At 48.7% G+C, this 22461-nt stretch overlaps 2 protein-coding genes and 1 pseudogene across 4 annotated transcripts; 1 reads left to right on the top strand and 2 right to left on the bottom strand.

The window, feature by feature from the left end:
* The first annotated feature begins 1087 nt into the window (after nt 1-1087).
* On the top strand, nt 1088-9018 carry ZBTB39 (zinc finger and BTB domain containing 39). 3 transcript variants are annotated; one of them, XM_070370429.1, is made up of 2 exons: nt 1088-1224; nt 2738-9018. In XM_070370429.1, the coding sequence occupies exon 2, from the start codon at nt 2782-2784 to the stop codon at nt 4903-4905; it is 2124 nt and encodes a 707-aa protein (XP_070226530.1). In that variant the 5' UTR covers nt 1088-1224; nt 2738-2781; the 3' UTR covers nt 4906-9018. The 3 variants fall into 3 exon arrangements, with proteins under 3 accessions (XP_070226530.1, XP_070226532.1, XP_070226531.1); XM_070370431.1 differs by lacking the exon at nt 1088-1224 and adding an exon at nt 1520-1658; XM_070370430.1 differs by lacking the exon at nt 1088-1224 and adding an exon at nt 1560-1694.
* A 2789-nt stretch (nt 9019-11807) lies between these two features.
* GPR182 (G protein-coupled receptor 182) lies at nt 11808-13772 on the bottom strand. The gene is made up of 2 exons (XM_005901711.2): nt 13630-13772; nt 11808-13118 (listed from the first exon to the last, which is right to left on the bottom strand). Exon 2 carries the CDS (start codon nt 13100-13102, stop codon nt 11921-11923), a length of 1182 nt encoding a protein of 393 aa, XP_005901773.1. The 5' UTR covers nt 13103-13118; nt 13630-13772; the 3' UTR covers nt 11808-11920.
* A 6280-nt stretch (nt 13773-20052) lies between these two features.
* Nucleotides 20053-20605, bottom strand: LOC102269184 (protein cornichon homolog 1 pseudogene; annotated as a pseudogene).
* Between the last annotated feature and the right edge of the window lie 1856 nt (nt 20606-22461).

Raw genomic sequence — 22461 nt, 5'->3', positions numbered from 1 at the left:
GGTTCAGAGACAAATGGACATTTCCCTTATAAATGTAAATGGCTCTTACAAAAGGGTAACCTCTGCTCATTTTTCAGAGCTTCTCCGCTGCCTGCTGCTTCTTAAAAATAATCCTTATGCCAAAGAAACATATGTTGGGGTGTCAAGTTCTGCTCCCCTCCAGGAAGGACAGGCTGCCCCAAACAGGCCTGCGCTGCCACGGTGCAGTGGGATACTGTGAAATCCTTCATTTGGTGGCGCAGCTGGAAGGAGGGTCCACAATGAACTTTCAGAGGGTGGTCCACCGGGAGCCCAACCCTCTAGTACTTGTTCTTCATTCAAACAGGCTTTGTTAAGCACCTTTCCTATGAACCAGAAGCCTGTGTGTTGGGGCGGGGGTGGGAGGGAGCAGCGGAGACACAGCCGTGTGCAGAACAACAGCCTCTGCCTTCAGGAAGCTCACTGCCTAGCTGCTGCTGCTGCTGCTAAGTTGCTTCAGTCGTGTCCGACTCTGTGCGATCCCATAGACGGCAGCCCACTAGGCTCCTCTGTCCCTGGGATTCTCCAGGCAAGAACACTGGAGTGGGGTGCCATTGCCTTCTCCGTACTGCCTAGCGGAGGAGACAAATAGTTAAAGTGGCAATCCTACAACTGTTTCTGAAACTACACCAGCAGACGTTTTGAGAGTAAACTTTTGGGACTGTGAGATGTAGAACAGGGGAGGCGATTTAAGCTTAGCCTTGGGATAGCGTTTTTCATTTCTCCAGGTACTAGGGCGAGGAGGGAGTGGTCCAGCACTTACAGGATCAGTGCTTCAAAAAAAGCCAGGCTTGGGTGGTGGTGGCCGTGAGGGCTGGAAACGTCCTGGCAAATGCCCGCGAGGGCCCGGTGGCGGCGGGCCCCAGGGGCTCGCGGGGGTCAGAAGTGGGGCCGGGGGTCCCCGGGTGGCGCAGTGGCTTCGGCCAGCCTGCTTCGCTCCCGGCCCCACCGTGTGGGGGCGCTGCCTCCTCCCTGGCGGCTGGGGGCGCTGCGGCCGAGCGGCGGGGGGCGCTGCCTCCTCCGGGACGGCGGGGGGCGCTGCGGGCCGGGCGGTGGGGGCGGCCCGGGCCGGCGCGGCGAGCGGCGCGGCGGATGGAGAGTCTGGCCGCGGCCGGCGGCGCCGCCTCCTCGTCGGGCCGGGCACGGCGGGCCGGGGCCTTTGTGTGAGGCGGCGGCGGCGATGGTGCTCGGGCCCCGCGGAGCCGGGTAAGCGCGGCCAGGCCGAGGGCTGCCCTGGCCGAGGCCCGACCCTCGTCCCGGCCTTTCTCTCGCTCTCGCTGGGCTCCCTCCCGCCCGCTACCCTCGGCCGGATCCATCCTCCCCCGCCGCGCGCCGACCCCCGCCGGCCCCGCCGCCGATCCCTTCGACCCCCGGCCGGCCCAGCGCCCCGCCGCCACCCCCTTGCCCCCGCCCGAGGTCGCCCTGAGGAATTCCCGGCTGTTTGGGGGAAGGGAGCGAGGTGCTTGATGCCCCCTAGATGGAGTGCCCCAGCCGGATCCAACGCCCTTCCTCCCGAATTCGACCCTCCAGAAGGGAGACCGTGGCGCCGCGCGGTTGTTGGGGTCCCTTCTCAGAAGTTCCGAATCCGTCCCCTCCCACTGCCGCTCGTGCTTCCCGGTGCCCCGACCTGCTGACCGTTGGTGTGTGGCCACCAGGGCCCCGGAGATCCTTCGCTGGTACCCAACAAAGCTCAGAGGCTTCCCGGGCCCCAGAAAAAGTTGGGAGTTAGTCCAGTGTGGTGAGGTGGAGGAAGGGGGCTGTGTTGCATAGGGCGAGTCATGAGGCTGAAGGAGAGGGCAACGAGTTTGGCTTTTTTCTGGCCTGCAGGACTCAAAAAGTGGGGGGAAAATGGTACCGAGCAAGCCTTTAGGAGTTACCTGTGTAAATTGGATAGCTTCTTATCCCAAACCCTATCCCAAGGCATCAGGTAAATCTCTCAGTTCTGGTCAACATAAGCATAGCTCCTGAAAAGGGTGGGGAAAAAAAGACCCAAAGAGTATTTAGGTAATTCTAAATACCATAGTTGTGTTCGTCTTAACTTTACTTCTCTGACGTCACCCACAAGCTACAGAGAGTATGATAGAGCACTATCTGAATGGCCCTGGGCTAGGAGGCAGGTAGCTTAGATAGGGAAAGATGGGAACTCAAGAATAAGCAAGTGGTTTATTTTAGGGCCTGAAAGAACACAGCCGTGAGAGGAAAGGAAAGGATAAAGCATCTTTTCCCCAGTAGCTAATGGAGCTTGATAATTGTGTTCAAGTATGTGTATGGCATTTGGCCTAGTAAGGGAAGAGAATATACTCAGTGAGATTGGAAAGCTTGTATTCAGGAAGAAATTAGGAAATTAATATGAGAAAAGTTTGAACCATTTGCTCTGGTAATGAAATATAAGAAGGTATCAAGAGACTACTTTGGCTTTAAATCACTAGCTTCTGTCCAGTCAGGCTTGTCTTAGAGAACAGTTTATCAGATTTTTTTCAATATTTTTGGATTTTTTTGTGATCACTCTGTCTTGGGGGATGTGCAGGGAGATGTCTTGGGGGATGTGCAGGGAGAAAGGTCACTGTCCCATCACTTCTGCTGTCATTGTCCCCTCCAGCAGAATGGAGCAAGTGTATGTCCATTCACGCTTGCTCTCTACCTGGGGCTATTGTCCCGCAGAGCTCTTCACCTACAAGGATGTGTTTGGCCATCCACCTTATCCTTTTGCTATCCGCAGATTAACTGTGCTGATAAGGAGGCAACTTCACAGGAGCTGCTAAGATGGGCATGAGGATCAAACTGCAAAGCACCAACCACCCCAACAACCTGCTGAAAGAACTCAACAAGTGCCGGCTCTCGGAGACCATGTGCGATGTCACCATCGTGGTGGGGAGCCGTTCCTTCCCGGCCCACAAAGCTGTGCTGGCCTGTGCGGCTGGCTATTTCCAGAACCTCTTCCTCAACACTGGGCTTGATGCTGCCAGGACCTATGTGGTGGACTTTATCACTCCTGCCAACTTCGAGAAGATTCTAAGCTTTGTCTACACGTCAGAACTCTTCACGGACCTGATCAACGTCGGAGTCATCTACGAGGTAGCAGAGCGTCTGGGTATGGACGATCTCCTCCGGGCCTGTCACTCCACCTTTCCTGACCTGGAGAGCACTGCCGTGGCCAAGCCCCTGACCAGCACCAGTGAGAACCACTCTGGTACCCCGAGTTGTAGCTCAGTAGAACCCCCCCATCCCCTTGGAGAACTCCGGGGGAGCGGGGAGCACTTTGGTCCTGATAGAAACTATGCGTTACCTAGTGATGCTGGAGGAAACTATAAAGAGGAGGAGAGAAATGTTACCAGTGACACTAACCATAGCCTGCAGCCGCTGCCACCAAAGACAGAAGACCACGATGCCCCTGCTCCGTTCACATCTGTCCCCAGCGTGGTGACCCAGCCAGTCCTGGGCACTGTCAGCACGGGCATCCAAACCAGCACCAGCTCCTGCCAGCCATACAAAGTCCAGAGCAATGGAGACTTCAGTAAGAACAGCTTCTTCACTCCTGACAGTGCAGTAGACATTACCACTGGGACCAACTCCTGTCTGAGCAACAGCGACCATTCCAAAGACCCAAGCTTTGGGCAGATGGATGAGCTCCAGTTGGAGGACCTGGGGGATGATGACTTGCAGTTTGAAGACCCCACTGAGGAGATTGGCACAGCTGAGGAGGTGATTGAATTGAGTGATGACAGTGAGGATGAGCTAACTTTTGGAGAGAGTGAAAACCGAGAGAATAAGGCCATGCCCTGCCAGGTATGCAAGAAGGTTCTAGAGCCCAACATTCAACTGATCCGACAACATGCTCGGGACCACGTGGACCTGCTGACTGGCAACTGCAAGGTCTGTGAGACCCATTTCCAGGACCGGAACTCCCGGGTCACCCATGTTCTCTCCCACATCGGTATTTTCCTCTTCTCCTGCGACATGTGTGAAACTAAGTTCTTTACCCAGTGGCAACTGACCCTCCACCGACGGGATGGAATATTTGAGAACAACATCATCGTCCACCCCAACGACCCCTTGCCTGGGAAGCTGGGTCTCTTTGCAGGGGCGGTCTCTGCAGAGCTGAAATGTGCTGCCTGTGGGAAGGCATTGGCCAAAGATTTCCATGTGGTCCGGGGCCATATCCTTGACCATCTGAACCTGAAGGGCCAGGCCTGCAGCGTCTGTGACCAGCGCCACCTCAACCTCTGCAGCCTCATGTGGCACACACTTTCCCACCTTGGCATCTCTGTCTTCTCTTGCTCTGTGTGTGCAAACAGCTTTGTGGACTGGCATCTCCTGGAGAAGCACATGGCTGTGCACCAAAGCCTGGAAGATGCCCTCTTCCGCTGTCACTTGTGCAGCCAGAGCTTCAAGTCAGAGGCTGCCTATCGCTACCATGTCAGCCAGCACAAGTGCAACAGTGGCCTTGACACACGGCCTGGTTTTGGACTCCAGAACCCAGCTCTCCAGAAGCGGAAGCTGCCGGCAGAGGAGTTCCTGAGTGAGGAACTGGCGCTGCAGGGCCAACCCGGGAACAGCAAGTATAGCTGCAAGGTGTGCGGCAAAAGGTTTGCCCACACGAGTGAGTTTAACTACCACCGGCGGATCCACACGGGCGAGAAGCCGTACCAGTGTAAGGTGTGCCACAAGTTCTTCCGAGGCCGCTCGACCATCAAGTGCCACCTGAAGACGCACTCGGGGGCTCTCATGTATCGCTGCACGGTCTGTGGCCACTACAGCTCTACCCTTAACCTCATGAGCAAGCACGTCGGTGTGCACAAAGGCAGCCTCCCACCCGACTTCACCATCGAGCAAACCTTCATGTACATTATTCATTCCAAAGAAGCGGAGAAGAACCCGGACAGCTGACTGGGTCCCAGCAGAGCCAAGGGGAACTCCCAGGCGGCAGCCAGGACATTGGTTTTCTAATGGCTGTTGGTCCTGCCCCAGCTGAAGTTACAGTTTTGCCTTGCTAGGAATTCTGTTCTGTCCTGTGTTTAAAGAAGACAAAAGAATACATAGCACACGAACACTAACTGTTTCTGAGAAGCAGCGGCCCTGTCATGTTTACCTCCTTACCTGTTCTTGTCCATGGAGGGCTGTGTCTTTGATTCTTTGGAGGCTGGTTTTGGGATCTCATCAGGCAGTTGGTGTCAGCTAGATTCCCTTCCCCAGCCTCTTGAGTTTTAGTTTACTGATAGGTTTTATGCTGCTAAGAATCCAACCAACAGCCTCACTGAACAGAGGAGGTGGAGAGAGGTTTTCACTGTGGGTATTACTGCCGGATCTCCAACCAGGACAGCCAGCCAGGAGAGATTTTGGGAATGTGGTCATTCAGAAAAGACAAGGCAGCTCACCCTTGGGTGCTGGTCCCATCCCTTAGCAGGGACAAGCTGTCAGGGATGAGGGGCCTGCTTGTTCCAGGGCTCTAATCTGCTGATTGGACAGTAAAATCTCTTGGCAGCTGGATCCAAACCGGGGACAAAGCTTTCTGTTTAGGTCTGAAAGCTTTGGGATGAATCGTTGCCAGCTGCAAGAGGTGTCCTGCAGTGCTGCTGAAAGCAGCAGCCTGGGATGGACAGGAAGGGAGATTTCTCTTTTCCCCTCAATTCCAAAGAAATGTGATATTACGGAGTGGTGGCCCAGGATGTCAGGCCTTCCCTGTGGGCAAAAAAGACAGGGAGCCACTTTGATGTAGTCATCAATCATCTGGCCTCCCTCGACCCTGAGTTTCCTGGTGGAAGGGTGGGGATGTCTCTGAAGCAGCAGCCTTAATTTGCATCCAGTCTCCCACCTAGAAGTGTTTTTGGCCTATAGTGTAGATGTGAAGACCCCATGAGGTGGAGGGGTGGACTGTGAGCCCTTCAGGATTAAAGGGACCTGAGTAGCTGGATGTACATTCTGTCTGTCCCGGTCAGGTAACCTGTTGTTTACTTTGTGCTAACTGGGCCAGAGTTTTGGCAGCTCACCTTTGACCTGCTGGATTTATCCTGATCTGTCATTGTATGGCCACCAGAGGGCGCTGTTGACCAACAGCTGGTTCAAGCCCTCTCCAGGTGACTGGGTAAACCCCAGTCGGGGTTGCTGGTTGACTCTGTTCTTAGTTGCCTTTTGAGGGGATCTTGCCCAAAGAAGGCTTGAGGGAGAGAGCCCTCGGATCTCGCATCTCACAAGGTGGCACCTCCAAAACCCATACTACCTCACCTGCTCAGGCGAGCTCTGGGGGTCCCTGGCCTTGGCCCTGCCCCTGCCCCTCGTGGGACTCAGCAGCACCCCGGGCTGTTTTACAAGCAAGTAGTTTTAATTAACTCACAAAGCCTTTTTGGACATTAATATTTATTTATTTTTGTTTTTGTATACATATTACCCAGCATCTCTGTTGGCTAAGAGACTTCAGGAAAATGAGCTTCTCCCCAGCAAGTAGCCATATTCCAGGGGACAGTCCTGGCCAGATATTTGGGGAACAGGGGCTTGAACTAGGGGAGAACAGATCAAGCCTTTAAATAAGCAAATGCTTTTCTCTCCAGATAAGTGTCTTGCAGAATAAACCCAGGGAGCCCTTTAGGGAATGGATATAAATTCTAGAAAGTTGAGGCTTGTTAAATCCCTGGACCTTTTATCCCCTTTCCATCCTGTGGTTGAGTAGGTTGGGGACTGGGTTGAGGGGATAAGATCACACGAAGGCCCTGTTTGCATATTTTCTCATTCTTCCTGAAGTTGGGAAGTTATAGTAACACATACAAGTAAACCAAAGCCCTGGGGCCCTTTTGGACTTGCCCCCGGATCTCCCCCCAGCCCTAACTTATAATAAAGCCTTGGAGTTTTGTGTGCAAAGCTGTCCAGTGAGGTGACCATTACTTGAAGGGACTTGTCAAGTGGCCAGCTTTCACTATCAGAATCCAATGAGTTAAATGTTCCCTTGGGATATTCTTGTTAGAAAGCAGTGCTGAGACTTTTCATCCCTGACTGCTTCCTTTCTTCCCATTAGTCGTTTAAGAAGCGAAGTGTGTAAAAGACCACAGTCAACTATCTTCTCAGTTTTTCAAGCCTGAGTGCTTTTTCTCCCAGATTGTGGGTGAGGACTGAGTTTTGAATGGCCAGATTTGAGAGTGGGGCTACTCCCGAGAAGCCAGCTGGGTAGCTGAGAATGGATCAGTATGCTGGAGAAACCCTTTTCCTTAACAGAGGGTTATCACTGATGCTGGGTAGTCTGTATACTTAACCTGAAACTGTGAAGTTTTCCCTTTTTGCCAGTAAACCAAAAAGCAAATCCTTGAAACTTTACCCCTAACACTAAATAAAAGACTGCACCCCCTGATCCTCCTGAGGCCAAGTGGTTGACCAGGGTGGCTTGGTTGGCTGCAGTCAGACATGTAGCAGGGTCAGTAGCTCATGAGGCTCATTGACCAAACACTGTCCCCCACGTGTCCCCCATATTCGCACCTCAACCCTTCCTCTGTTTGGAGTCATGTTTGCTTCCTCTGCCACCAGCCACTCTTTTCTGCACTCTTTTACTTGAAACACTATATTGTGGCAAAGGGCACTCTTAAGATATCTGGTGGAAGGTATTAATTTTATTCTGAATTTAAAATATTTTCAATTGTCTGTTCATTGGGTTGTGTTGCCCTCTGCCCTGGAGCCCAGTTTAGCACTGTCTTCTGCTGTATTATTCCAAGGTTCGTTCTGTTTGATCCTTGAATGTCTTTTCTTTTTCATCCCCCACCTTTTTTTCTTGTTCAGTACTCAGGACTGGCTACATAATTTATAGAGCCCTTTGTTTAGAAACTATTAAGAATTTTGTGGCAACTAGAGCATTAAAGCAAACACAAGGCCATTCTCATCTTTTTTCCTAAGGGAAAGGGTGATACTCAATGTTCTTGTGTTAGTCGTTCAGTCGTTCTGACTCTTTGCAACCCCGTGGACTGTTGCCTGCCAGGCTCCTCTGTCCATGAAATTCTCCAGGCAAGGATACTGGGTTGGGTAGCCATTCCCTTCTCAAGGGGATCTTCTCGACCCAGGGATCCAACCCAGGTCTCCTGCATTGCAGGCAGATTCTTTACCATCTGAGCCACCAGGGAAGCCCCTGTTATTCTAATGGCACACTGTAAACAGCTGCTTGTGGCCAGAGGAAGGGATCAGTATCGTGGCACTCCTCTGCCCATCCATGACTCACTGACACTACAGGACCTGCCAGGAAGCTCTGCTGTACCCTGGTGTTTGGTCCTAAAGTTTCAGACTCCATGGAGTCTCTAGTTCATGGCTAGTTGGGAAGAAAGGAGGTGGGGATGGGAGTCAAGAAATAGGTAAAAATTCTTTTTGACATTCTTCTAGTCTATGAGTACCCTTTTGTCTCTAGGAAACCTCTGAGTTTAATGATCTTTTCCCCAGTCAGGTTTTGCTGCTGGTGAATATTCCTCTTCTGACCATCTGCTGTGCCCTATCACCCTCCGACCCCCAGACTATTCAACTTTGGAAGTGAATTTACACTTCTTCATATACGGACATGATTTTGTTGGCATGGAAGTGGGCTGTGTGCAGAAATCTGCCCATCTGGGAATCCTCGTGTGTCCTTTTCCCTAAATCCTGCACTGAACGAATCAGGAAGCAGGGCACACAGCGTTTGTTTCAATGTGCTTACTCATGGTAAACGTCATATCAGAATGAAAATGGAACTTTTACTTTGGATGTTTTCTTTAACACCCTTCCCCTGTCCAGTCCACCCTCCCCTCCCACCTCTATTAGCTACATCTCTTATGAAACTGAGAAGAGTTGTTGACATTTAACTCCTTCCATTAAATTAATAAGTACTGACCTCCTAATATTTAAGTGTTTACTATCTATTGCTGTAAAGTTTTGTATATTTTGTAAACTTCTTTTCTCAAATAGTAGATGTCTAAAATCGTTGTACATCTGATTCTTTTATATTCCATTGTTCAGCACAAAGTGTGGTTTTTATTTAGAATAAAAAAAAGGAAATTTGAAACGGTAGTTCTTTTCCTATTTACTGTGGTCTGCTCATCCCTCACAGTTCAGAGTATCTGGGCCATCACCCTCTCAGTAGCAATATTCTGCTCAGCGGATGCCAGAGTTCTTTCAGGTAGCACATTTCCTTTCCTGTAGCTGGAATTCCCCGGGGTTGACTTGATCTGTTTTTAGTGGAAAATTAACTCAATGACCTAACCTTTTCAGAGGGACCATCTCTAAGGGGAATCTTTTATTGGCCCAGAGAGAGCAGTGGGACTCTACTAATGTCTGGTTGGACCAGAGGGTTGGTCACAAATTGTCTTGCTGGTGCCATTCAACATGACATGGTGTGTCGGAATGGAGAGAGGCAAATTCAGAGAGGGGGCAGAGGTTTGGCCTAATTTCATGAGGTTGGTAACCAACATTCCCCTACAGAGAGGAGACAGACCTGGAGTTAGGATGTGACATGGTCCCCTTGGTCTCAGGGCACACGGATTGGACCTGGCCCCCATCAGTGCTCAGCAAACACAGAGCTGGGGGCCTTGCTGCCATCAGCCCCTTGCTTGCTTCTCAGGCCCTAAGGAAGTACCTGTGCTATCAGAGTGATCACTGGTTGCCAAAGTGGAGTCTGTGAGAAAAGAAGATGTTGGGAAAGTGGCCTCAGGTAGCCTAGAATGTAACAGAGATGTAGATCTGGGTTTCCTCGAGGGAACTTCTGGAGCCTGATTTGGGAGTGGCAGTGATAAGGGCATTGGATCTGGGCTGGGTTTTTATGTGGGCACAGGGGAGGAAAGTCTTTATAATACATTCTCTGCATTGTTAGGTTCCTGGACTCCCCTAGTTGAAAAAGGCTCCAGCTCTGTACTACTGAGCAGCAGTTTGTAGCATGCTGCTGCTAAGTCGCTTCAGTCGTGTCCGACTCTGCGACCCCAGAGACGGCAGCCCACGAGGCTCCCCCGTCCCTGGGATTCTCCAGGCAAGAACACTGGAGTGGGTTGCCATTTCCTTCTCCAGTGCATGAAAGTGAAAAGTGAAAGTGAAGTCGCTCAGTCATGTCTGACTCTTCGTGACCCCATGGACTGCAGCCTACCAGGCTCCTCCGTCCATGGGATTTTCCAGGCAAGAGTACTGGAGTGGGGTGCCATTGCCTTCTCCTTGTAGCATGCTGCTATTGCTAAGTCACTTCAGTCGTGTCCGACTCTGTGTGACCCAATGGACAGCAGCCCATGAGGCTCCCCCGTCCCTGGGATTCTCCAGGCAAGAACACTGCAGTGGGTTGCCATTTCCTTCTCCAATGCATGAAAGTGAAAAGTGAAAGTGAAGTTGCTCAGTCATGTCTGACTCTTAGCAACCCCATGGACTGAAGCCTACCAGGCTTCTCCATCCATGGGATTTTCCAGGCAAGAGTACTGGAGTGGGGTGCCATTGCCTTCTTGTAGCATGAAGACCCTTTAAATAAAAAGACCCTTTTTCAGGTTTGAGTCCAGTGAGCAGAGGGAGTTAAACGGACTTCCCTTGGTGCTCCTGACAAATGGGTTCATACAGTTCTAGAGCACATGTTTAATGCATCTGGTGAATCTGTTTAATGCATCTCAGATTTCCAAGAGCAGAGGGGGAGGCCCTCCAGGTCAGTGAGTAGCTATTCCAAATTAAACATTCCAGACATAACTGAGCACTTGAGCAGGACAGAAGGTCTCAGTGATTGTGTCCACAAGCCCCTCAATTCTCCACAGGCAGGATGCAGAGGCGGAGGGCTCAGGACTGGTGGGCTGGGGCCTGCTCTGAGGCGTTACTTCAGTCAAAGCGCTTCGTGGACAAGGTCCTAGTTTCCCAAACTGGTATATAGAGTCCTTTCCAGAAGACCTCCGTGTTTGCAAGGGGACTTCTGTTCCTGTCTATAGGACAAGTGTGAATAGAAGTTGCTGGACAGGAAAATTAAGAGGAGACTTGGCCAGGAAGAAAGAAGTCTGAGGGTGAAAACTGACTTAGGAGACACCAGGCCTCTGCCCTGTGACAGAACTGGAAGATTTCCACTTCCCACTCTCTGCAGGGGCAGGACTGAGGGACAGACCACCTGTGAGTGCCTGCTGCTACCCATCCTGAAGTCTGTTCCCAGAATGGTTGTCCCTTGATATTTTCCTGGGATCCAGAGAGAAAGGGAGGGACTGGGGGCAGAAGTCTGGAAACGTGCTAGACCCAGAGCTGGGGGCAGAGGGGCTATGAGCAGCATGGACTTCGGGACAGCTCCTCTGCTTGTGGGGGGAGGGGGATCAGGATGGGCAAGGAGGAGAGTGTCAGCAAGCCCTTTCCTGAATGGTGGGGGAGGAGAGTCCTCCCAGCTAAAGGGTGCCTGTCTCGGACCTCGGCCTCACCCGCCCCTGCTGTCCCCACCCGCTCCATTTATCATCGCATTGAGGATGCACTGCTGGGAAACAGCCTGCTGAGGCCTCCTGGCTCCTTGGCCTCTGGCCTCTTGTCCCTGCAGCCTGCATGATGTGCTGGGAGGTCAACAAGCGCAAACACAAAAGGAAAGTTGTGTGCGGTTCCTGTGGAGCTCACTCTTTCCGGCCGGGGTGGTTTTTGCTGAGCATCTCTTTGGCCTCAGCTCCATTCCCAAACCCAGCTTGCAGTGCAGACTTGTTCAGAGATTCAGAGTCGTGTCTGTCTCTATTCTTTATTTCACCTTTTCCCCTGCATCTTCGGCGCAAGGATGGTTTCAAATAGTACAACGCCAAGGATCTGCTCTCTTCCCCTGCCTGCCTCCCTCCCCGCCTCCCTCCCCATCCCCACCTCAATATTTGAAGACATACTCAATATTGGCCATGAGTACTCTAACCCTCTCCCATGCCACCCCACCTCCTCAGATCTCTCACCTACTTCCAGCTTTCTACTTCACTGGTGGAGGACACTGGACTCTTCCTCAGCTGGCTACAAGAGACTGAGGAGCGGAGGTGGGTAGGGTATTTGCTGCCTGGAAGTTCAGGCTTGGGTGCTGGTGGGGGCCAGCTGCAGGGGGCTGGGTACCCTCCTTGGTGATGATGATGGAATGCTGGGTGGAGGAGGAGGAGGAGGTGGAGGCATGTCTGCCCTCCCTGACCTGGACCTTGGGAAGGTAATGGACCACGGCGTTGAGGAGCCGGCCCCGGAAGCTCGGGCTGAGGAAGTTATAAAGGATGGGGTTGACAACACAGTGGAGCATGGAGAAGCAGTCAATGATGTCGTAGAAGAAGTAGAGCAGGTGGGCCAGGTAGCAGTGGAGGGAGATGTGGGTGCCGTGAAGTGTGAGCAGCAGCAGGGTCAGGTGGTAGGGCAGCCAGCAGATGACAAAGACGGCTATGTAGGCACACACCAGCAGGCAGTGGCGCCGGCCCTCGGGCTGTCCTGTCTGCCGGAGCCGGCGGGCTGTCAGCACATTGAAGACGGCAATGAGGGGCAAGGGCAGCAGGAAGCCCAGGACAGTGGTGGACAGGGCCACCACCGTGGCCCATGTGCTGTATGTTTCAAAAGGCGCCATGAAGAGGCACATGGGCTCAAAGCTGTCCACCAGCCGGATGTGGACCACCTCAGGCAGCGGGATGAGGGCCGAGAGGACCCAGACCCCGGCACACACGGCCCTGCGCCCTCGGTGCTGGTGGCGCTGCCAGGAGGTAGAGGCGTTGGTGAGGGTGACGTAGCGGTCCACGCTGAGGCACACCAGGAAGAAGATGCTGCTGTACATGTTGGCATAGTAGAAATAGTGGGTGAAGCGGCAGGAGAAGCTGCCCCAGAGCCAGGTGTAGTCCAGCGTGGCCTCCAGCATCCACACTGGCAGAGACAGGATGATGCCCAGGTCGGCGATGGCCATATTGAGGACGTAGAGACGCAGCAGCCCCGCACGGGCCGAGCCCCGCCAGTTGACGCAGATCACCAGGAGGTTCTCCACCAGCCCGACCACAAAGATGGCCAGGTAGAGCACGAAGAGGGCTACGCGCTTGGTGTTCTCGTTGAGCTCCATGTGGCACTCGGGCAGGGTGTGGTTGAAGAAGTGGAGCAGCTCCGTCCAGTTGTAGATCTCTCCCACGTCTCTGGTGGGCGCCACGCTGGGCCCTGCGGTGGCCGACATGAGGACTGGCAAGTGCCTAATGGGGAGAAGGGAGGGCTGGAGGAGCAAGGGAGCCTCGAAGGCAGCCTTGTGTCCCCAAGGTCACAGGCCACGGGGGCCAGGAGGTTTTGGGGAAAGATCCTGAGTCTGAAGAGGAAGAAAGGGAAGTGTAACATTCGAACTATGAATAAATAGCACACAACTCACTGCCAGCTTTGACCCACGAACAGAAATATTCTGTTAAGGGGTCTCCGTGGTGGGAGAAGCCAGAGTCCAACTGCTTTCTTCCCGGTGACCAGTCCCCCTAGGTGGGTTCCATCTCCGCTTCTCTCCTGGAGCTTCACTGCTTGGCCCTTTTGTGCAGGCCTTCCTTAGGGGCTTCTGCTTTGTCTTGCTATTTAGGCCTTGCGTGTGGGACACACATACACACACACACACACACGCACACACCCCTCCGCTTCATCCCTGGGGACATCTGTGGATCATGCAGGAAAACCAATCACCTCCAGACCCCACGCCCTGCTTCCCTGAGAGAGGGAGACCCTCACCTGAGATTTCCTGTCGAGAGCACCTCTGGTTGGGGAGGGCCGGTGGGTCTGGACCGTTGGGGAGCGGCAGGGAGGCTGAAGGGACTGTGGCTGTGGAGCTGGCTCTGCTGCAGACTTCAGGGCCGCCCTTCTCATCCGGGAAGCAGTATCACTGGCTGAGGCTCTGTGGGAGAGGGTCGGGGTTTTTCCTGCCTTCTCCCAATCCAGTTAGAGGGGAAGTCACAGCAAAAGTTCCAGTGTGGTGGTGACAGGGAGGAGTCAGGCTGCAAACATTAAAATCCAGACTCCTGTGGCTGGGTGAACTTACCTCTTTAAGCCTCAGTGCTCTCCTCTGCAAAATGGGACAACAATCATATCTCTTAATAAGGGTGCTTGTGAGAATTAAACGAGCCATCAAAGTGACATGCTAAAGCTTTATATATGTATATATTTTCCACTGATAAACTGGATTGGAATCCCACTCTCCCCTGTCTTGACTCCTACTGAAATAGAACTGGATGGGGGTAGGAGGGCTAAAATAAATCTGAAAATTATTCAGATATAATCACTCTGGCCCTTCTGCTGAATGGCCACCCTGCCATTCCTCCAGCCTTCATTCTGTGATCTGAGGTGAGATTCTGGAGAGAGAGAGGTAAGACTGAATGGGGAGGGGACTGTGCTGAGCTTCAGGGAGACTCCTGGATGGGGAGGGGGAGGTGAACAGCATTCTCCAGCCCTCAAGCTCCATACTGCTCCAGCCAAGTATGGAGGAGAGAGAGAGAAGACAGACAGACACCAGGCTGCTTCCAAGCCGAGAGGAAGGCTCGGAACCCCGGATGTGTGTTCTTGGTGAGCATCTTGTGTCAGCTGAGCTTTTTCATCTCAGTTAGTCATTTGATCCCCCAGGAAGCCCTGTGGGGAGGGAGGGTGGGCTTCCTTATCCAGAGATGTTGCCTGTCTCACACAAGCCACACAGCAGCATCCAAGTGAGAGCAGAGCCACCTGGAGCTGGGCCCATGCTTTGTGTGGCCAGGGTGTGTTGGCTGGAGGGGATTGGACATACATAAATTAATAGAGGTGAAATCCCTATGACAATATTAATATTTTAAAGTTTACAATTCTGTGGCATTTAGTATTCACATTGTTGTGCAACTATACCTCTATATTATACCTCTATAATTCCAAAATATTTTCGTCACCCCAGCAGAAAATTTTGTCACATCCGTTAAGCCTGCACTCTCAAGTCTGCTCTCTCTTCAGTCCTGGCAACCACTGTTCTGCTTTCTGTCTCTCTGGTTTTATGTATTGTGCCCAGCGGCTCAGTCATTTCCAACTCTTTGTGACCCCATGGTCTGTAGCCCACCGGGCTCCTCTGTCCATGGAATTTTCCAGGCAAGTATACTGGAGTGGGTTGCCATTTCCTCCTGCAGGGGATCTTCCCGACCCAGTGATCAAACCCATATCTCTTGCATCTCCTGCATTGTCAGGTGGATTCTTTACTACTAGCACCACCTGGCAAGCCATTTATGTATTAAAGATAATTAATATCAGTTGAATCATACAATGTGAGACCTTTGTGTCTTTTCTTTTTCACTTAGCATAATATTAAAAGATTTAAAAAATTGAACTATGGGTGATTTCCAGGGTTATGTTAGTTTCTGGTATATAGCAAAGTGATTCAGTTATATATATATTCTTTTTTTTTGGACCATGCTGCACAGAGAATCTTAGTTCCCCAACCAGGGATCCAGCCCATTCCCCCTGCAGTGGAAGCATGGAGTCATAACCAATGGATCACCAGTGGTTATATAGTTTATTATAGGGTATTGAATATAGTTCCTATGCTATACAGTAAGACCTTATTGCTTATCTATTTTACACATGGTAGTTTGTATCTGCTAATCCCAAACTCCTAATTTATCCCCCCCACCACCTTTCCCCTTTGGTAACCATAAGTTTGTTTTCTATGTCCGTGAGTGTTTCTGTTTTGTAAATAAGTTTATTTGTATCATATTTTAGATTCCAATCTAAGTGATGTCATATGGTGTTTGTCTTTCTCTGACTTCACTTATGATAATCTCTAGATTTATCCGTGTTGCTGCAAATGGCATTGTTTCCTTCTTTTTTATGTTTGACTAGTATTCCACATTTTCTTTATCCATTTATCTGTTGATGGACATTTAGGTTGCTTCCATGTCTTGGCTATTGTAAATAGTGCCATTATGAACATTTGAGTGGATGCATCTTTTTTGAAAGAATTTCCTCTGGATATGCCTAGGAGGGAATCATATGGCAATTCTAATTTTAGTTTTTTAGGGAACCTTCATACTGTTTTCTGTAGTGGCTGCACTAATTTACTTTCCCACCAACAGTGTAGAAGGGTTCCTTTTTTCCACATCCTCTCCACAATTCATTATTTGTAGACTTTTAAAAAACAGCCATTCTGACTGCTGTGAGGTGATACCTCATTGTAGATTTGATTTGCGTTTCTCTGATGATTAGCAATGTTGAGCATCTTTTCCTGTTCCTATCAACCATTGTATGCCTTCTTTGGAGAAATGTCTAAGTCTTATGCTCATTTTTTGATTTTTTTGTTATTGAGTTATACGAGCTGTTTGCATATTTTGGAAATTAAGCCCTGTTAGTTGCATCATTGGCAAAAATAATTTCTCCCATTCAGTAGGTTGTCTTTTCATTTTTTTATGGCTTCTTTTTCTGTGCAAAACTTGTAAGTTTGATTAGGTTCCATTTGTTTATTTTTATTTCTATTCTATTTCTATTCTATTTTTATTTCTATATTTATTGGAGACTGACCTAAGAAAACATTGCTATAATTTATGTCAGAAACTGTTTTGCCTATGTTCTCTTCTAAGAATTTTATGATGTCATGTCTTATATTTGTCTTTAAGCCATCTTGAGTTTTGTATGTGCATATGTGTGTGTATGGTGTGAGGGAGTGTTCTAACTTTATCGATTTACATCACTTAGCATAACATTTTTGAGATTCATCTGTGTTGTAGCTTGTATCTATACTTCATTTCCGTTTATGGCTAAGTAATATTCCATTGTGTGGATATAGTGCATTTTGTTTATCCATTCAAAGAGTGTTTTTTTTTTTAAGTCTGCTAATTGACCTTTTTAATTGTGGTAAAATAAGCATAACATCAAATTTACGATTGTGGCTATTTTAAAGTATATAGTTCAGTAGCATTAAGTACATTCACATGCACTTTTTAAAATTCTTTTTTAACTTTTAATTGGAAGATAATTGCTTTACAGTGTTGTGTTGGTTTCTGCTATACGATAATGTGACCACAATGTGACAATGCAATCATCACCACCATAAATATACATATGTCTCCTCCCTCTTGAACCTGCCTCCCACCCCCTACCTCATCCCACCCCTCTAGGTTGGCACAGAGCAGCAGGTTGAGCTCCCTGTGTCATACAGCAACTTCTGCTTGGCTACTATTTTACATACGGTGATGGATATGTTTCAAGGCTACTCTCTCAATCCGTCTCACCCTCTCCTCCCCGCTACCCCTGGCTGTGCCCAGAAGTCCATTCTCTGTGTCTGCATCTCTATTCCTGCCCTGAAAATAGGTTCATCAGTACCATTTTTTTTAGATTTCATACATATACATTAATATACAATATTTATTTTTCTCTTTCTGACTTATTTCACTCTGTATAACAGGCTATAGGTTCATTCACCTCACTAGAACTGACTCAAATTCATTCCTTTTTATGGCTAAGTAATACTTCTTTATCCATTCATTGCTGATGGACATCTCAGTTGCTTCCCTGTCCTGGCTACTGTAAATAATGCTGCAATGAACTCTGGGGTGCATGTATCTTTTTGAATTATGGTTTTCTCAGTATATGTCGAGTAGTAGGAATTATGGCTTTCTCAGTATACGCCCAATAATGGGATTTTAGTGTCTGACTCTTTGTGACCCCATGGACTGCAGCCCACCAGGCTCCTCTGTCCATGGAATTTTCCAGGCAAGAATTTTGGAGTGGGTTGCCATTTCCTCCTCTAGGGGATCTTCCTGACCCAGGGATTGAACTCACATCTCCTGCGTCTCTTGCATTGGCAGGCAGATTCTTTACCACTGTTGGGTCATATAGTAGTTTTATTCCTAGTTTTAAATATAACCTCCATACCATCCTTCATAGTGGCCACATCAGTTTGCATTCCCACCAACAGTGCAAGAGGGTTCCCTTTTCTCCACATCCTCTCCAACATTTATTGTTTGTAGGTTTTTTGATGATGGTTTTCTGACCAGTGTGAGGTGATACCTCATTGTAGTTTTGATTTGCATTTCTCTAATAATGAGTGATGTTGACCATTTTTTCATGTGTTTATTGGCCATCTGTACATTCACATGTACTTAATGCCATTGTCACCACCAGCCATCTCCATGGAAAAGGATATTTTACATATTTCAGTTTTCTTAAAGCTTTCTCTACTCATGACACTTCTGACACCAAATGTGTAGAGTTTCCCCCCAACACCAACCAGTTTTCCAACTCTCCAGACATCAACTACGTATTCTGTAATTCAATTCTGACACCAACCACCTGGAGTTAATGTCAGACTCCACAGTATTCTTGCCTGGAGAATCCCATGGACGGAGGAATCTGGTAGGCTACAGTCATGGGGTCGCAAACAGTCGGACACGACTGAGCAACTTCACTTCACTTCACTACAGGTTTAAGGGCTCACAAGATTGTCTTTACTTCAGTTGCAAGCAATGGGTTCCTCTAGGTACCCACACTTCTATCCAACGTGACTACAAAGTTGGGGGTTCCCACAATCCCCTCCTGCCAGTTTTCATAAGTTGGTAGAATGACTCACAAAACTCAGGAAAACATTTACTTATGTTCACTGTTTTATAGTAAAGGCTATAAATGAAGAGCCAGAAAAAGAGGTACATAGGGTGAGGTCTGTCTCCAAGGAGTTTAAATACACCACCCTCCTGGCACATGGATGTGTTGTTCACCAAACTGGAAGCTCTCTGAACCCCATAGTTTAGGAATTTTTATGGAGGCATCGTCACATAGACATGATTGATTATTAATTTAGCCTCCCAACACCATTCTTCTCTCCAGAGGATAATAGGAGTGAGGCTGAAAGTTCTAAGCTTCTAATCAAGGCTTGGACTTTCTGGTGGGCACCCCCATCCTGAAGCCATTCAGGAGCTGGCCAGGAGTCACCTCATTAGAACAAAGACATTCCTATCACCCAGGAATTTCCAAGGAATCTGGGAAATCTGTGTAAGATGCTCTCATCACTCAGAAAATTACAAAGGTTTTAGGAGCTCTGTGTGAGGAACTGGAGGCAGAGACAAAAATATATATTTCTTTTTTTTTAATTTCAGAGTTTTATTGTATTGCACTAAAGGAACAGCTGGATGGTTATACAATGTTCTCTCTCATTCAGTTTTGAAAATCTAAAGTACTTGTAAATTCTTAAGAATACCTTTATCACCAGATTATAACATTAAGTATAGTAACTAATTTCTTAATAAGTAAAGTCTCACAAATTAAAACACATTTAAAATAGCTTTAAATACATTCTTCACAAGTAAGTCAGCATATATTTTTGTATCATGTTCACTTATGCTTAAGAATTAAAGCAAGTATATTACATTGGTGGAAATATGAGAAAATCTCTCATTCATGCAACATACAGGGACAGTATTTCAAGTCCAAGAGGAAAAAAATCCCACTCATTATTTTTTTAATGCATCCATATATAATCACCTACATGATAGATAAGGAAACCCATGAAGTTTCCCACAGGTCAGATACATATTTTCAGTTCATCAGAACTGATATCTACATGAGCTGATATCTACAGCTAATTTACAATTAAATGGTATTTCAATAAAACCAAAATGAGTCCTATAAGCGCCTATAAACAAAAGCTTCCAATGGACTAAGGACAGTCAATAATTAATGCAATTATTCAAGGGATTATGGCTGTTCCTTAAGGAGTGCAAGTTCCAACCTGTCAACATCAGAGGCATCAGATCAGATCAGTCGCTCAATCGTGTCCGACTCTTTGCGACCCCATGAATCGCAGCACGCCAGGCCTCCCTGTCCATCACCAACTCCCGGAGTTCACTGAGACTCACATCCATTGAGTCAGTGATGCCATCCAGCCATCTCATGCTCTGTCGTCCCCTTCTCCTCCTGCCCCCAATCCCTCCCAGCATCAGAGTCTTTTCCAATGAGTCAACTCTTCGCATGAGGTGGCCAAAGTACTGGAGTTTCAGCTTTAGCATCATTCCTTCCAAAGAAATCCCAGAGGCATCATTTTATATTAATTTATATGTAATTCCATTTAAATTCTTTATCCAAGTATAACATATGAAAACAGTCTTTCCAAAAGCAAAAAAATGTGGAAACATTTAAAAACTAAGAAATCATTTTTTAAAGTAACTGATCAGATTCCATAGGCCACTCTTGGAAATAGGATCTTGCTGGATAGAATCCATTCGTTGGTGGCTTTTTGCATGCACTTAACTGGACCAATTCTTCTGAGTGTTGTTCTAAGAGCTCACCAAAACATAGATCATGCCATATAGGTAGTAAAAAAAAAAAAGGCTAGAAGATAAAAAGCTAATTTGCACCATCCTTTTTTCTGACAATATGCTAGAATATCTGCATTCATGATGGTTGTAGGATCATAGAGTCCTGGTCCACTCATCACTGGTCTACTCATATACTTCCAAATATGATATGCCAAGAGGGGCATATTGACACCCAGTGTAAACCACTCTGCTACATAAAGAAACAAGACACAGAAGAAAGCATGAAAAAAAAAAAAAAGAATGTAAGCATGGCTAAGGTAGTCTGGAAGGACAAAAGGATTCAGGGTATTACACTGGTCTATAGGATTCTTGTAATCAGTCTTCAACTCATCCAATGCTATAAACAAATGGCGAAGAAGATGAACGTGGAGGTGAGCAGCAGCGCCAGCCAGCATATAGCAGAAGGCCTCGAAAGTGAATGCAGTGGCCTGGGAGAAGGGAGCAGCGCTTTGCCAGCGGAAAAAGGCCGCGCAAGGCCCTCTGAGTAAAACCATTTACTTCCTGAGGCCACATCCTATATCTCCACTGCCGTTGCCTCCGCCGCCCCCAAAATATATATTTCTTACTGTGTTACACCTCCACTCACATATCAGATCACTCCCAGGTCCAGAAATCTGTCACGATGAGCTGTGACGATGTAAAATGTGGCGTTCAGGGGGCTTCCCTGGTGCTCAGTGGTAAAGAATTCGCCTGCCGCTAATGCAGGAAACATGGATTGGATCACTGGTCTCTCAAGATCCCACATGCCGTGGAGCAACTAAGCCCATGCACCACAACTATTGAGCCTGTGCTCTAGAGCCCAGGAACCACAACTACTGGATCCCGGGTGCCCTAGACCCCAGGCTCTGCAACAAGACCAGCCACCGCAGTGAGAAGTCTGTGCACCGCAATTGGAGAGTAGGTCTCGCTCTCTGCAACTAGAGAAAAGCCAGAGAAGGAACGAAGACCCAGCACAGCCAAAAATAAATAAATAAATAAGTACGTTCTCTCCATCATGTCCGACTCTTTGTGACCCCATAGACTGTATAGCCCTCCAGGCTCCTCTGTCCATGGAATTTTCCAAGCAAGAGAACTGGAACGGATTGCTATTTCCTACTCCAGGAGATCTTCCCGATTCAGGGATGGAACCTGAGTCTCTGTGTCTCCTGCGTTAGCAACTGGATTCTTTACCACTGGCACCACCTGGGAAGCAATAAGTAAATAATTTTTTAAAAGGCAGAGAGGAAGAAAATGATTTTAAAAACAGATAAAGTGTGATGTGTGATGTGTGTGTGTGTGTGTGTGTGTGTGTGTGTGTGTGTTTGCCATGTCGTGAGGCTTGTGGGATCTTTGTTTCCTGACCAGGGACCAAAACCCAGGCTCTGGCAGTGAAAGTGCCCAGTTCTAACCACTGAACTGCCAGGGAAGTCCCTAAAATGAGGTTTACTTTTATTTTCCAGACAGTTCTACTCTCTCTGTTTAGGATCTCAGTTTCTATCCTATGGGCTACCTCTTTTCAGTAAGGAACCTTCTGAGAATTTTCACTTCCTTCTTCGGTGCCTTTGACCCACACAGATGGAGGCTCCAGTGGACTGCAGACCCTCCAGAAAGACCTTTAGTTTTGGCTTCTGTTCCCTCCACGTGGACCACACATTCTGATCTGTGATCATTTCCTTTCCTCTCAAGATTGTCTTATAGTGGCTTGCTCCCAGGTCTCTGAATCTTCTGTCAAGGACCTCTTCCGTCCCACATGGAGACATCACTCCTTGGTTCCTCACCTCCACCTGCTCCCCAGTCCCCTCCCCCACCCCATCACCCAACTGTGTTAATTTCAGCAAGAGGAAATGCTGGTGGTTCCTTCTGGCAGAGGCCCAGAAGGAAAGCTGCTCCCTCAGGAAGGAATAAGTGATAGCTCGGCAGTTTTCTTGTGGGTGTTTTTCTTAGGAGGGAGGAGGTAGGCAGCTGGAAAGGGAGACTGGAAGGGAGGGGGAAAGGGAGGGGCAGGAGCCCAGGCTTCTTGCCAAGCTGGGCAGGAGGAGGGGGCGGCAAACAGCTTTGCTCCAAGCAATAAGAGCAGCAGCAGCCAAACAATTCCTGGAAATTTACTCTTTCCTCTCTCTCCTCCCAACCTCCCCTCTCCTCCCCCCCCTTTTTTTTTCAAAAATATATAGACAAGACATTGTAATCAACAATCAGAAAGGAAGGAAGGTACCAGGAAGGAGTTATTGGGAGGCACAGATAAAGGCAAGCAGCTTCCCAGGGTCGGGAGGGG

The sequence above is a fragment of the Bos mutus genome, chromosome 5 (assembly GCF_027580195.1).
Source record: "Bos mutus isolate GX-2022 chromosome 5, NWIPB_WYAK_1.1, whole genome shotgun sequence".
Lineage (NCBI taxonomy): Eukaryota > Metazoa > Chordata > Mammalia > Artiodactyla > Bovidae > Bos > Bos mutus.
Note: the sequence above shows the minus strand (reverse complement) of the source record. Positions and strands in the feature narration are given on the sequence as shown.